The sequence below is a fragment of the Octopus bimaculoides genome, chromosome 2 (genome assembly GCF_001194135.2).
Source record: "Octopus bimaculoides isolate UCB-OBI-ISO-001 chromosome 2, ASM119413v2, whole genome shotgun sequence".
In the NCBI taxonomy this organism is placed as follows: domain Eukaryota; kingdom Metazoa; phylum Mollusca; class Cephalopoda; order Octopoda; family Octopodidae; genus Octopus; species Octopus bimaculoides.
In genome coordinates this window covers 192,136,344-192,151,800 of record NC_068982.1, presented here as the reverse complement: position 1 = coordinate 192,151,800, position 15,457 = coordinate 192,136,344, and the positions used below count along the sequence as shown (strand labels likewise).

At 38.1% G+C, this 15,457-nt stretch overlaps 2 protein-coding genes across 6 annotated transcripts in view; one reads left to right on the top strand and one right to left on the bottom strand.

Annotated features, from left to right (window-relative positions):
- Positions 1–15,457, top strand: part of LOC106881941 (Golgi phosphoprotein 3 homolog sauron) — a 148,603-nt gene that overhangs the window by 91,521 nt on the left and 41,625 nt on the right. The window lies entirely within an intron of this gene.
- LOC106881939 (long-chain fatty acid transport protein 6) overlaps positions 10,905–15,457 on the bottom strand; it is a 55,125-nt gene continuing 50,572 nt past the window's right edge. For 2 of the 5 annotated variants that reach the window (XM_014932467.2, XM_052965831.1), the window contains one exon: positions 12,273–15,320. In XM_014932467.2, the coding sequence (XP_014787953.1) occupies positions 15,304–15,320 (17 nt within the window). In that variant the 3' untranslated portion in view covers positions 12,273–15,303. Of the gene's footprint in view, positions 11,061–12,272; positions 15,321–15,457 lie in introns of those variants that run through there. The other 3 variants (XR_008263508.1, XM_052965833.1, XM_052965832.1) reach the window with 3 other exon arrangements.

The window sequence follows — 15,457 nt, the reverse complement described above, 5'->3', positions numbered from 1 at the left end:
TATATATGTGTGTGCTGGTGTCATGTGAATAAAACATTGGACTGACTCCTGTGCAGGTGGCATGTAAAAAACACCATTTGAGCATGGCTGTTGCCAGTACCACCGGACTGGCCCTCGTACCGGTGGCACGTAAAAAGCAACCACTACACTCTCAGAGTGGTTGGCTTTAGGAAGGGCATCCAGCTGTAGAAACTCTGCCAAATCAGATTGGAGCCTGGTGCAGCCACCTGGTTCACCAGTCCTCAGTCAAATCGTCCAACCCATGCCAGCATGGAAAACGGACTTTAAATGATGATGATGATGATGATATATAGAAGGTTCAAAAGGAAAATAAGACAAGGTAGAAAATGCTAAAACGATTTTATCAGGAAGAACATTTTAGTACCAGTTTCAGTCACTGCAACTTTTTCAACTTAGAGTACAGTATGAAAAACAATTAAATTGTGGGAAAATTAAATGAAATGGAGCATCAAAATAATCTTTCTTTGCCACCTACATACACTGACTCTCAAGACCTAGGGTACACCTTATACCTTCTGGTCTATAATTTGTGGTACCCCCCCTACAATGCAAATAATCACATCTAAATTAGTTTAGGTTGTTGGGAGTCACTCACTATGCTATGTCAAAATGTGACCTCTTTATTTAATTGGTTCTCTGGTGTAATCTTTGCTTGTAGATACAAATTCTATAGTGCCTTTGCTCATTATGTAAAATCGTTATAATTTCTCATTGTTTTAGCTAAAATTATCTTTTATTCATTGTATCTTTTTCTTTTACTACCTCACTACTCTCTTACCACAGTGTTTAATTTTCCACAATGCTCTGTCCTCCACCTCTCTTGTCTGTGAACAACTACTTAGGTCTTCCGGCTATTTTGAACTGACAACAATATTTCTTCAGTCAGCTAATTAACTTTATCATCTCTACATCTGTTTTTTTTTTCTAGTAGTATCTTCATCTCATATCTCTCTTTTATTGCTCCATCTCTTCGACTGCTCCCTCCACTTCTTCTTACCCCTACTCTATTCATTTTACATTTATAAAAACAATGCTAGGAAATACACTTTTGCCACCTTGCACTTGAAAATGGATGCCTAACTTATTTTCACAATTTCATTTGGATGTGTCACAGGACACACACACCTACGACACCAATCACATATCACATGTGAATAGGTTTATCACATAAACGATGGCTCTCTTGAAACAGCTGTTGAGATAAGACTACATAATTCTACTGTTCTTTTTTTCTTTAATCAGTACTTTGTGCTCCATATCATAATATACCTCAAGCCTACATTTGTTTACCTTACATATATATATATAATAATAATAAAAGTGGAATTCTGTCTGTCCACCTGGGACCCCTGTATCTCAGTCTACATTTGCTCTACATAGACATATTACATCTTTTTAGAATCGGGATGATCCTGGGATTGGAAAATTTCCTTTCATTTGGTTCTTGGACATCCAGCGTTGGGATCTGATGTCAGAGCATTTAGGTTGCTATCTCTAGCAGGTAAATCAACAGTGAGAGGTTTCCAGTGGTTTACAAGAGTTATCTCCCTTAGCTATAATAATAATAAATATGACATTCTGTCTGTCAGAAAACTGACGAAAACTTTTTGAATATTAAAACTTTGTGAGTTCAAGAAATATTTTAAATTCAGTTCATTTAGAACTAGATCCAAGTTAGAGTGAGAGATTTCCTGTTTGTGAGGTTTCAAAGTCCTGTAGAGTTTGTGAATTGAAATGTTCAGAAGGAAATATTGAAGGAGTTGAAATTTCAGCCCAGATTGATCAGACTTTCTGCCACATTGAACTTCTGGCTGCATCTGACTTTCAGCCTGATTTAGAGTTAATGTGAGTCTCTGAAGTTCCATCGTGTGAATTGCGGAATTTCATTTTATTTCTTATTCTTATAGAAAATGCCTTGGAAAGGTACTAAGACCAGAGGTGTTAGGAAAAGAGAGAGAAAAGCAGCATCTCCAAATGTGGTACTCTGTGATATAAATCTGGGATGGTTGGGTACCAATAAATGCTTTATTATTATTACTCTCTTCAGTTTTGGGCCAAAGGTCCAATTAACCCTCTGCAGGAGCTAGCTAAAAAGCCCACATGGAGGGCTGCTTTTAAGTTAGCATAGATATATATATATTTATACAAAACAATCAAAGAATAATAATTAAACAAGCAGATAAAGGGGGTGCAAGTGTTATGGATGCCGAATACTACAAGGATTTGGTTGAGGACCAACTGAAGGACACAACCTTTTATTGTGAAATACCTTTAAATATAGACCACCACACCCTGAAGAAGATCAACAACTTGGTTTCAATTTATCGATAATGAAAGAGACTGCATCACTAATTTCAAGCCAAAACCCAGCAACTTCTTTGGCTTACCGAAAATACATAAGTCAAAAGACATTCAACATGCAGTAAAAGAACAAGAAAGTGAGTACATAAAATTACTATATGCAAAAGACTTAAAGCTTAAACGTATTATAGCTGGTCCAGCATGCCCTACCCACCGTCTAATCAATTTTATTGACAATCGTTTGAAACCACTATGTACCTACATACCCACTTTCATCCAGGATGACATCAACTTCCTGTCCCATCTTTCCAACACAACAGAACCGAATTCACTTTAACTTAGTTTTGATGTGGTAAGCCTTTACACCAATGTCCACATGATTTAGGAATAAAGGCGATTAGTTACTGGGGAGAAAAACATAGAGAAGTGATTCTCAACAGATTCACAGTGTCATTTGTATTAGACACAGTCAGACTTATTCTGGAAAACAACACATTCTTCAATGGAAAGAATTACATCCATGGCGATGGGAATGAGGTTTGCTCCTGTTTACACGAACTCTGTGATGGGATACTTAGAAGAACAACTCTACCAAGAAGTAGAGGAAAGCTACAGAACTGAATTGAGAAAGTATATTGGAAAGGCACGGAAGAGATACGTTGATGACTGCTTCATAATCTGAACAGAGTCTCAAAGTACTTTGGAAGAGTACAATATCCTCCTGAATAACCTGCACCTATCTCTCCAACTTACAAAGGAGATGAATAGTACCAAGTTACCATTCCTTGATATAATGGTAATTAAAAAGGACACCACCATTACCACAGATGTGTACTATAAACATACGGACACACATCAATACCTGAATTTTAAGTCGTGCCATCCACCACATATAAAGTGCAACATCCCATACTGCCTAACTAGAAGAATTGGTACCATCGTAGGAGATGCAAATATCAGGAACAAATACCTGATAGAACTAAGAGAATTTCTGCTCAAACAAAAATACCTGTCTCTACTTAAGGGAAATGGCATAGAGTAGGCTATAAAAATACCCACACAACAACTGAGGACAACCCAAAAGATGAGGAAAACAAGAACAAGTTATACCATTTATTGTGACACACAACCCATGTCAGCAGAATATCTTGAACATTGTCAAAGCAAACCTATCAATCATTGCTCAAAGTAGTGAATTAAAAGATAGAATCACAGGTCGAGCTATGGTTCTTAGTAAAAGACAGCCTAAAAACTTGAAAGAATTATTAACAAAGACAAAGTTTGACCTTAGCAACAAAGACCAATCATTTACTGTATCTAAATGCAATGACAGCCAATGTGACACGTGCCAATTCATGCATACCGACCAATCTATGGACACAAAACCCGGAAAAATATTCACAAACGCAAATATGAACTTCAAAAGCAGAAATTTAATTTACTACATCAAATGGCCAAATTGTGAAGAACTTTATGTGAATCAGAGTGGAAACACACTCTCAGAATGTTCACATGTGTACCAACAGCAAATTAGAGACACAGATGTCCATCAGATACCATTGTGTGGTTGGAAAATATTTATAATATTTCCATTCTACAAACTACAGAGTCCAAGTGAAATTGAGAGAAAAGAACTTTACTGATAAATTCCAACCCAAGCTTAATAAACGAAAATAATAATACTTAGAAGTACTACTTCTACTGCTACGACCACTAACAACAGCAACAACAATACTAAAGGTTCTCATGATGATGACGATAGCAGGAAAACTTTAGCTAAGTCAAGAGAAAAGTCAGTGAAAATAATCTTATTTAGGGTTTAAAGTTCTATCACCACAGCTACTCCTACCACCACCACCACCACCACCACCACCACCACCAACAACAACAACAACAACAACAACAACAAAGGTGATGATAATGGTGATTATGATAATTGAAATGTAAAAATCCCTGGGAAATGTTGTTTACGACATTTCTAAAAATAGCCCAACAATTACTGCTTTGTCCAGGGTCAAAATACGGGTCTCTTGACATGTTCAAGAAACCGTGATGCCTAAACCAAACACCAATCAACTTAAGTAATTTCGTGAAGCCACACACTGATTGGTCAGAATACAATTTGCAAAACTTAACATTCTGGAGCCTCTACAAATGTATTTGAGGCACACGTTTTAGCCATCTCCCTAGAACATAACAGTCACCACGACCATTTGAACCGGAAGATTTCCTTAGTTTCATGCATGAAAGCACAAGTTCAATTAGGTTACATACTTAATATTCTATCATTCCATTATCTTATAGGATTGTAAATAAAACGTGAAAATCAAAGTTGGAATTCCTTTGATTAATATATTCTTCTATACACAATTGTACACACACACACACACACACACACACACATTCAAGTATATTCATGCATGTGTGTCTGTAGACCACCCCTTTTATCTTTCTTACCTTATCCCTTCTTGGTACTGGTGTTTCTCTACAGCTGCATTTCCATCCTTGCCCATCACTCACTACATTCACCTTTATCCACATCTCTAACAACTAAATTACCCTCTCCTCCTCCTCCTCTGATCCACTGTCCATTTCTTTTATGCTCACCTTTTTGTACCTTGAGAGTTTGGTCTGGCACATTATCACTAATAATTTTAGCTTCTTCCCAGTTACTCCCACTCGCCCGTATACAAAATAAAGTAGCCATCTGTCCCCTCTATTCTCCCCTTCAGTAATGGTCTGGAACTAGTAGTAGTCCATGGGATTTAAATTTGGTGAGTTTGCAGGCCAAAAGTTTGGTGTTCCCTGATTATAAAGGCTGTGTGACCTCCATTCTTAGGCTATAAGGGCTTTGCGAACGGGTGCTGAGTCCTTTTGAAACGTAAATGCCCTCCCACTGCATGCCTCATCCATCCAGGGCTTAACGACTGTCTTTAGGACCATGACATTAATTCTTAGACTCTGTGGAGAGATGTGAGCTAGCGTGACATGACCTTCATTGCTCATCACTCCTAAAACCACTCAAGTAGTTGGAACCACTTTGGGACATCAGGAGGATCTGCACATAATCATCCGTCATTTGGTGTTGATTGAAGTTTTTCGTATCAGAGAAGAATCAAAGCAAGCCATGTTTGTCAGCATTTTTAACCTTGTTAGGTAACTACTTGCCTGATAGCCAGATCCATCTTACACACAATAGCAGCTGTTTGACATCATTTTCTTCATCATCATCGTTTTACGTCCGCTTTCCATGCTGGCATGGGTTGGACGATTTAACTGAGGACTGGTGAGCCGGATGACTGCACCAGGCTCCATCTGATCTGGTAATGTTTCTACAGCTGGATGCCCTTCCTAATGCCTATCACTCTGATCGTGTAGTGGGTGCTTTTTACGTGCCACCAGCACGAGGGCCAGTCAGGTGGTTCTGGCAACGACCACGCTTTAAAGGTGTTTTTACATGCTACCCCTACTGGAACCAGTCTGGCAATGACCACTGGCTAAGAATAAACCATCATAACTGGCATCATTCGTTGATCTCTAGAAAGCGTTCAATAGTGTTATGTGATATGGTGGACTGTGAAGAGGGATAGATGAGTGGTTGGTAAAAGCTGTACAGGCCATGTACAAAGACACATGAAAAGCACCTGTGCAGTGCCATGGAAAAATGCCCATGTGCTGCCACATAATAGCACCCGTGCAGTGCCATATAAAAGCATCTGTGTGGTGCCTCATAAAAGCATCCAGCACACTCTGTAAAGTGGTTGGTGTTAGAAAGGACATCCAGCAATAGGACCCATGCCCAATCAGACTGGAGCTTGGTGCAGCTCTGGTCAAACTGTCCAACCCATGCCAGCATAGACAACTGACATTAAATGATGATGATGATCTGTAATTACTACAAACCATTTTGTCCAACACTAATAATTCTGTCAATCAATTATTGCTTCCATTATATTAACAATTCACTGGGATGACCATAGAACCCAGAATGCGCTCTCACTAAGCTCACCTGCTTTGCTGCACATATTGAGGCCCACCTCGTCACTCATTACCAATCGTCCACCCCACTTCTTTATCCAGGAACAGCTTGACTCCTTTCACTTTACTCTCAACTTCACATTTATATTCTCTCAGATGTGATAACTTCTTGGACTATTAAGCATTTCAGCCCCATCCACTCCCATCTCTTCAACAAATCCACTGATGGCCACTCTTTTGATTTTTACTTCATACCATCTCTGCTAACCCCTTTTCACAATTCCTTAACCACCCTGTCCGTTATCCAGGTCGCACCAAATAATCCTCTACTTCACACATGACACTCACCCACTGCCTTTCCGTATTCCTCACCATTTCCTGCTTTCACCACCTTCACTGCAACATCACTGCAATGACACTTTTCTCTCTTATAATCTGACTTTGCTCCTCTCCACTTCTGGAATGGTCTCTCCTTTCCTTCACAACTTGCCTCTATCTCCATGGTTTTCCAGTCCATAGTTATTTCTTCCCTCAATGTGCCACCCCACCCTCTGATTCCTTTGCTTGTCCCCTCTTCACATGCAAGAGCTGTCCTAACATCACGCTTCCCCCACCCCCAAGTCTAACTCCTCATCTTTTTTCTGCCACATTTGTCATTTAACCAATTCTTATGTTGTATTATTTATTAGAGAGAATAAGGTGATGTCTGACATAAGAACTACAACCTTTAAACCATCATTTCAATTGTCATAGACATTCCTCATCCTTTCTACTTATGTCTCTTGGATCCAACACTTTTTCATTGCATAATAACAAACTGATTTTTGTTTCCTACCCTCCAAGAATTAACAATCCTCTGTCGTTTCATAACATGGCCTCTACCTACACCTTATAAACACCTTCTCTCTATTTCACATCTTCTTCTCTCACACGATCCACCACTTCCAGCCTTTATACATCCACTCATTACATGACATTGTATCTCCCATTTGTTATACACACGAGCTCACGCATCAAACTTCTCACCCGTTATCTTCCTTTCACTGAATCTCTACTCAACCAAGAAACTACTTTCAGTTTTAATACTTCTAATGGCCCCTGTTTTCTCCTTTCTCTGTCTCTTGATGAAGGACTGCTACCCCCAAAACGTTAGACCCTTTCCTCTTCCTTACTGTATAGTCCTGAAATCTTGCTGCATCTCATCCCACTACACTTCTTGTGCAAACACAGTTTACATCAACTAAACAGTATGGAATTCCTACTTCAGTTTGGACTTGGCAGTTCAGAATCATGTCTTCTTTATTGTTAACTAAAACTCCATTCTCTGCTCAGTTTACTTTGAGGTGTTTGTGTTCAAAGTTTTGTTTCCATGGTTTTAAACTTGTCTGTTATTTCTCAAGAACTATTAATATACAAGAGAAGGGCTGTGATAAGCACCTGGCTGCAATGCTAAATTCCTTATTGAATATTTTGCTGACTGAATCTTTATACAACTTTTAGGAACTCTGTGGGAAATGTTATCAGGTGGAACAAAGTGAGTCAGGGAATTCCTGTCAACATTCAAAGGGTTATGAACTTTTTTTTAGTTTTTAGAGAGGGACTAGTCAAATATTCACGGGGCTCTTTTTTGGTTCACCAGACTTTTAGCCTTCACCTTTGACTCGTGAACCCTTCACCTACACTAAGTTTCTTTAGCAACCACCAGGCTATAGGATGTGATGTGCTGTCAAAGGCCTTCCCCTGCTTCTCCAACAGCTGCTGCTTTTTCTGTAGTTGTTTCATTATGAACAAAGTCATATTCTAGCACATTCTGCAGTTTTAGCATAATGGGGCAGGGCAAGAGAAGTTAAGAAGTTCATTTTGTAATGACCGCATGGTTGCAAGCTTGACCAATATGTTAATGAATTCAGTAGACAAAAACTATGTGAAAGCCCATTGTGTGTGTGTGAGGGAGTGTATATGGAGACCTGTCCATCTCAGCAAAAATGAGGCTCTAAGACCTTATTGCTTATGTCTATGCTCCAGACTGAATTTGTCTTTATCAAACCTTTTCCCCGACAACCCATCTGTCATCAGACTCTGACACTATTCACTCAGCTGCTGTCATCATGAGAGCAGAACTGCATTTATTTCATCCCCTTTTTATGCTTTCCTCAACCATCCTGCATTCTCAATATCGTTTCTCACACTTTTTCATTTCTACCCCACAATGTCAATCCTCTGGATTTCCTTCTCCATCAGTGTATTTCCTGCAATCATTGACTTAGGGATGTTTGACCCTTTTGTTACGAACTCACCTGAAGCTGCCACTTGTTTCTATGACAACAAACTTCCTGTTCTAAGGTGATCCAGATTAAAGTCTTCCAAACCACCCAATAGTGCAATTTGGGAGACTGCAGCAGTCCGACTTGCCAGGAAAGAACGCCATAATGCTGCACAGGAATATAAAATGCACAAATCAGAGATTAACAGGAAAAAGCGCAATAGATCATCCAACCATCTCAAGCAGGTGACAAAAAAGGCCGTGCTTGAATTCGAACAGCACATAGCAACCAACCCTGACAGCGAAGTATTCTGGAGGTATGTACATTCGAAGCAGAGACCTCACTCTCCAGTTGGTCCCCTTTGCAATCCCCACACAGGCCAGATTACTGACAATCCCAAAGAATGTGCAGAAATTATTGCTGGTTGCTATGCAGGCATCTTTACTGTCGAAAATCAAAATGTTCCATCTCCATCACCTCTGACACAGGACTCTACAACTACTATGACATTTACACCAGCAATGCTACAACACCACCTTAAGAATAAACATAACTATGCCTCTCCTGGTCTCAATGGTGTTACATGCCTACTTCTCAAACGTGGTGGGTACTTTCTTCTGAACCAGCTTTCACTATTCTTTCAATTCTGTCTTGACAAAGGTGTTACTCCAGAGCAGTGGAAAACTGCCAGTGTTATCCCTCTGTTCAAAAAAGGTGACTGCACATCTCTTGTCAACTATCACCCCGTCAGTCTTCCTAGCTGCATCGCCAAACTGATGGAATCCTGTGCCAGAGAAACCCTCTGGAACTTCTGGAAGTCTCGCAGCCTCATCCAGCCGTCACAATTTGGATTTATTCCTAACTCCAGCTGCTGTAATCAACTCATTGAGTTTCTTGAGGACATTACCTGAATCACTGATGGCACCTCCTGGGTGGATGTTGTTTACCTGGACTTTGCTAAGGCTTTTAATTCTGTGCCACACAAAAGACTTATGGTGAAACTCTCTGCAATGGGTGTAAGAGATGATCTCTATAACTGGTTGAAGTCCTTTATTATCGGTCGAAAAGAGGTTGTCACAGTTCTAGGACAACACTCTTCACCCTATGAGATGACATCTGGTGTACCACAGGGATCTGTTCTTGGCCCCCTTTTAGTTTTTGCATATATTAATGACATAGATGCCAACTTAAAGAATGCCACAGTGCTGAAATATGCAGATGACATCAAGCTGTACCTCGAAATAAAGAGGACAGATCCTGTACACTATAGATCTTTATTGTAATCAGACCTGGACACAATGCAGCAATGGATCATGGACTGGCAACTCAAGCTGGCTGTGGACAAATGTACCACCATGCATTTTGGGAGGAAAAACCCAGCGTCTACTTACTCCCTCCACAACACTAATCTCAAAAAGTCTTCTTGTAAACTTGACCTGGACATTATTGTCGATAGTGATTTGTGTTGGACAAAACACATTGCTAAAATTGCCAAGAAGGCTGAGGGTGTCTTGGCATCACTTACCAAGTCCTTTGTGTGCTGCTCTCCGGCTATCTATCTGAGGCTTTATATAGCTATGGTGTGGCCTCACCTGGAATTTGCATCACCAGTCTGGAACTGCTATCTTGCTCAGGATATTAATCGTCTGGAAACCGTTCAGTGACGTGCAACCAAGAGAATACCCTCCATCAGGCATTTGCCATATTCTGAACACCTTGCTTCTCTGGGCATGGATACATTGAAACTCCGACGTCTGGCAGCTGACTTGGCAGACGCCCATAAAATTATCAACCATCTTACTAACAACAACTCTGAGCACCTTTTCAAATTCCACCTGTCTAACACCTGTGGACATGTTTACAAAGTCAGAAAACAGCACAGCTCCCATGACTTTCAGAAACATTTTTTCACACTCAGAGTTGCTGAAGTATGGAACAATCTGCCAGCATCAGTTGTTAGTTGTCGGAGCACTGCATCCTTCAAAACTTCCATGCTCCCTGAGATTCGCCAACACCACACCTGATTTTCTCCCCTCCTTACACATGCAAGCATGTATCTGACTCATACACTGTTCACTTTTCAGACATCTGTACAATACTGCATATGCTTTATGTGCACTTTTGACACGTTGTAGTGCACCTGAGCACTGTATACAATAATTTCATGTCAATCTCTGCTCTAAAATGTAAGCTGAACAAAGACAGAGGCAGTGCATGTAAAGAAGAGAGATGCAGCACCTTCTTCCCGATTAGGCAATAAGAAATAAAACAGAACTTATTTCACTTTGATTGTAAAAGAAATGGATCTGGCAAAGAATCACACACAAAGAACTCTTCTTTAAAAATATAGCATCTTTTATTTCAAAAGAGTAATTCATTGGTACATTTATTGATACAATGAAAATTGATCTTCAAATTTATTTTGACTCCATGAACGCTGGAAAAATTTTTTTATTGTATTTTTAATCCTGGATTATCTGTTTTCTTTGAACAATCCTGAATTAACAAATAAACATAGAATGGTTTTTGGAGATGTTAATGAAAAATACAATGATGACAGCTGGAAGTACGACAAAGATGAAGAAATCCAAACTTGATGACATATTCTTAAAACAAACTGGTGACAAGATGAACAAGAAGCTAAAAAGAGTAAAATTTTAAACAATTGAAAAATTTCTTTTCCAAGAATTATTTCTAAAAAGTTAATATTGAACAGCTTGGCTAAGAAATGGGGTGGGGGGTGGGGGTGATGGGTATTTATACATACACATATATATTCAGAGTGTGGGATTACTAACACACATTTCAACTATTTCTATCAATTTCTCTTTTTTTTCTTTTTTTTTTTAAACACTATTTCAACATTTCACATTTTTATGTAACACAATTTAGAAGATTTTGTTCAAATGTGTTACTCTAACATCACAGAGATGAAAGTTAATATAGGAATTTCTAATGCTCCAGCATGATGATGAATCAAGAGGATGCTATGTGGTTGCTTGACATGCTAGAAATAGTAGCCAAATGTTCCTCATTACACCCTACTTTCTTAGAAAAGGAAGGACACATTGGACGTTGTAGTTGCAGATAAACTGTGATTGAAGTTTTAAAAAGCTGGAATACCTTTGACCACATGTCTACTTAATCAGGACTGACCTGGGGTTAAAACAACATGACTTCAGTATGAAAGTTTTATCTTGTTCAGAATTGGTTTGCACATAAGAGACAAACATGTGATTCTGAATCTGTTCAGTTTACAGAAGGCCAATGAGATGGGAGAGTCATGGGGAGAGAGCTTTTCATCAAATGTTGGCTGGATGATGATGGCTGACCTCAAAGTAAACAATGTCAATTTTCAGAAGATTGTTGATGATAAATCCAGAGTTTGGCTGACATTGGGATCAAGACCAGATTAAAAGATTCAGATTTTGAAGATCTTTGTTGAAATATTGGTAATAATTTGGTTTGGAACCAAATAAATTCTATTTAAATTTACAACTGAAAAATACAAGTTAAAAATAATTTTACATTATTGTGTGTGTGTGTGTGTGTGTACGCCAGGCAGGCGTCCATTTGTTGTATTGAAGTGAGTAAACTAAGAATGAAGAAATGGTTTTGCATTGCGGTGCTCCATGTGAAGGCAAGAATTACAGGAGCATAATGTAGGGGAGGCGTGTGTTGAGGGCAGTGAACCAAGCCAAACACATCTGGTGAACAAGATATTTTATTCACGACCAAAATCCAGAAAACAAAGCCGTCTTTTCTACTTCCTGTCCACTTTAGTTGTTAGGAAGTCACTTGGTTTGTTATTTCCATTAATCATGCAGAATTGTCTTTGGGCGGTTTTACGATTTAAATTTTTGCCAGAATATTCTAGATAATGTTCAACAGTCAGAGTTGAGAGCCTGTAGATACATCAGAGAGAGAAATATCGGAGTTTTAGAGTTGACAGATACAAAAATAAGGTGAAGAAACAAGATTGCGCCAGTTATTGCCCTTAGATATTCTGATAGCCAAAGTTACCTCCCTTTCAAACAGCACTACAGAAGGATGAGGAATGGGCGAACCGGGACAATGTATACGGCAACGTTGGAGACGGCAACATATATACACACATATTATATATATATATACACACATATTATATATATATACACACATATATATATGTATGTATAATGCAGAGTAAAAAGGCTTATAGCATGAAAGTCGTCGTTTCAACAAATATCGAAGAAGGTTCAAAGGCCCTTGTCATCAGCATTAATAATAATAATAATAATAAAGTGCTGCATGTGGATGATGAGAAAGACTTGAAGGAGTTTGTTTGCTGCTGAGCTATTACGGAATTTGGACGGACAAAATGTTTACCATTTTCAGTGCTGCAGAATAACTTCAGTTGTCAGAGCTGATATCATTTAATCTCACCAAAGCTTTTCTTTTTATTTACATTTCAAAAAGAAGAAACACAAGTAAAGTTTGCTCATCACATGTTGCAATATGAATTTGCAGGGAGTGAGATGATATGGAAAAGTGCAGAATTACTAAGATCCCCAAATATCGTAACAGGGTTATCATGGAATAGTCCACTGAAGACAATTTTGTTCCCTATTTCAAAGAGACATAAAGGAAGTTTGACACTTTAACGTTGAATTCCTGAGTAAATGGAACCAAAGACAAGAAAAGCAGAAATGTTGACCAATCAAATAAATTTCACCACTTGCTTTATGTAATCAAATAAAATTACCAAATATGACGAATTTCAGAGAAAATCAGAGGAGTTCCGCAAATGATCTTCTGAAAACTAAGATCTTAATGGCAACAACATCTCCAGCATTCTATAGAAACTGATTGTTGATCTCAAGTCTCCAAGAATTTAGTGATTTGATGAGAAGAAAATATTTCTTGCTTTAAAATTCTAAAAGAATTTCCAAAACAAGTAACTCTTGATGATACAAATAATACAAGGCTGGCCTGATTTCTTTAACAACAGACTGTTGCAGACTGATGCCCTATTTTTTCAGTCGCTGGGTTGAGATTTCACAATTAGAAATTGTGGTTATTCCAAAGACATTAAAAAACATTTACTGCAGGATATACTCTGAGTACATCAATGATGTGTTGTCAGCAAATGATAAAATATAAAATTGGTTTTATTGCTACTCTTCCTAGCAGCACCCTCGTTTACTTAGACTGAGGATAATGGACCAACAAGAAACTCTACATGGTCATTTGACCTAACGAAAATAACAGCCAAATCTTCATTTCAAATCGTGTGTTAAAAAAAAAATACAACACTGGATAAAAGTCCTGGGTAGGCAAAAAGATAGCTGGATGGATGGTGATGGCCAAAATGCTTTGGTCATAGGTATGCATGATAGGAGCAGACCTTGGGTTAAACAACACAGTGAAGGGATACATGCAAAGTAGAGGAGCTGATATAGGAAAAAAAAAACAAACAAAAACCAATGCCTTTTCACTTTGTTTGTGACATTGAATCTGAAAGAATCTCGTACAAGTTTGAAGTGACGAGAAGAAGCTTGAAGATTTCGAGAAAAACTGACAACTTGAAAAATGGTGACATTACAATTGTTTGGGAGTGTTTTTAGTGATTTGATGGGAATCTGTTGCAACATTGAAAGACCAAACTAATTCCTAAATTCCTGCTAAACAAGGCATCAGCTACAAGAAAATACAAGAATTTCTGATTTGGAAATGATGTGATTCTTGTCTTTCTCAAAAGCAATACCAATACAAGAGGTGTAAACTGATTCCAGTCAAGAATTTTATATCAAGTTTAATCCTTTTCTTCTATGAGATTCACTAGATTTGGAGAAGGGCGGGGGGCTGTCCCTCACCATTGGTGGGTGATCTCGTAGAAATATATTTATGAAATAACATTAGTGTAATATCTTAGCACTTGGCTACTCTGCCCTCATAGCAGGTGGTGGATGAAGAATAAGCTATTGTAAGATGACCCCCAATTCTTCAGTTGAATTGATCTACATTGAATCTGGGGGGGGAGGAGGGGCATAAAAAGAGTGAACAGTTCTGTAGGAGACCATCAGTTGCAGATCTACTGATTATGACAATGGTGAGAGTTGTGGAATAATTTAGTAAAACAGACATGAAATAGAGAAATTAATGAAAGAATGTTAATGAGATCCCATTTCAAAAGAATAATTAGGGATTAAACTCAGTTTGAAGAAAGCAAATCTAATCAGGATATAAATGAGAGTAAACAAAAATGTTGTGGTTTGAGTCAATTTGAATATTTGACTTGTCTTCTCCAGACCAGATATCCAAATATATAAAGATATGTGCTTTGATTGTCATCAAGTAAACTGCTTCTTGTTTTCATAACGAGAAATTACTCATAATGTGATATGTAAAAGTACAAAATAAATATAAAAAAATGCAAACTTTCAGAGGGTTAAGAAATGTTTGAGACACTGAACCTTAATTAGATTTTAATTTAATTTGAATTGAATAATAAACAAGACAGAATCTCACCTGTTTCTGCTCTGAATGGAGTCTTTCTTACATGTCAGGCAACCCTTTTAAAGACAATGTTTTTCAATTTGATTCTCACACACAAAAAGTAAGATTTTTCAGAAAAGAAAAGCCAATGTCAGTTATTTGAAATGGTAAATAAATTTCATGGTTTTATTTTTTTAAAAAACAATTTCAGAAATAGTGTCCTTACGTAACAAATCTCTCTCTCTCTCTCCAGACTATTGCCCTATAACAGTGATGACACTACAAAAGAAAAGGGATTGTTCATATAATGGGGACGGGGTTGTTACAATTTAAATATTTGTCTTGGCTGAATTTTATACCTGCAAAAATTGCTGCTCTGAAAATAAATATTAAAGACAAAAAATAGATAAAACCAT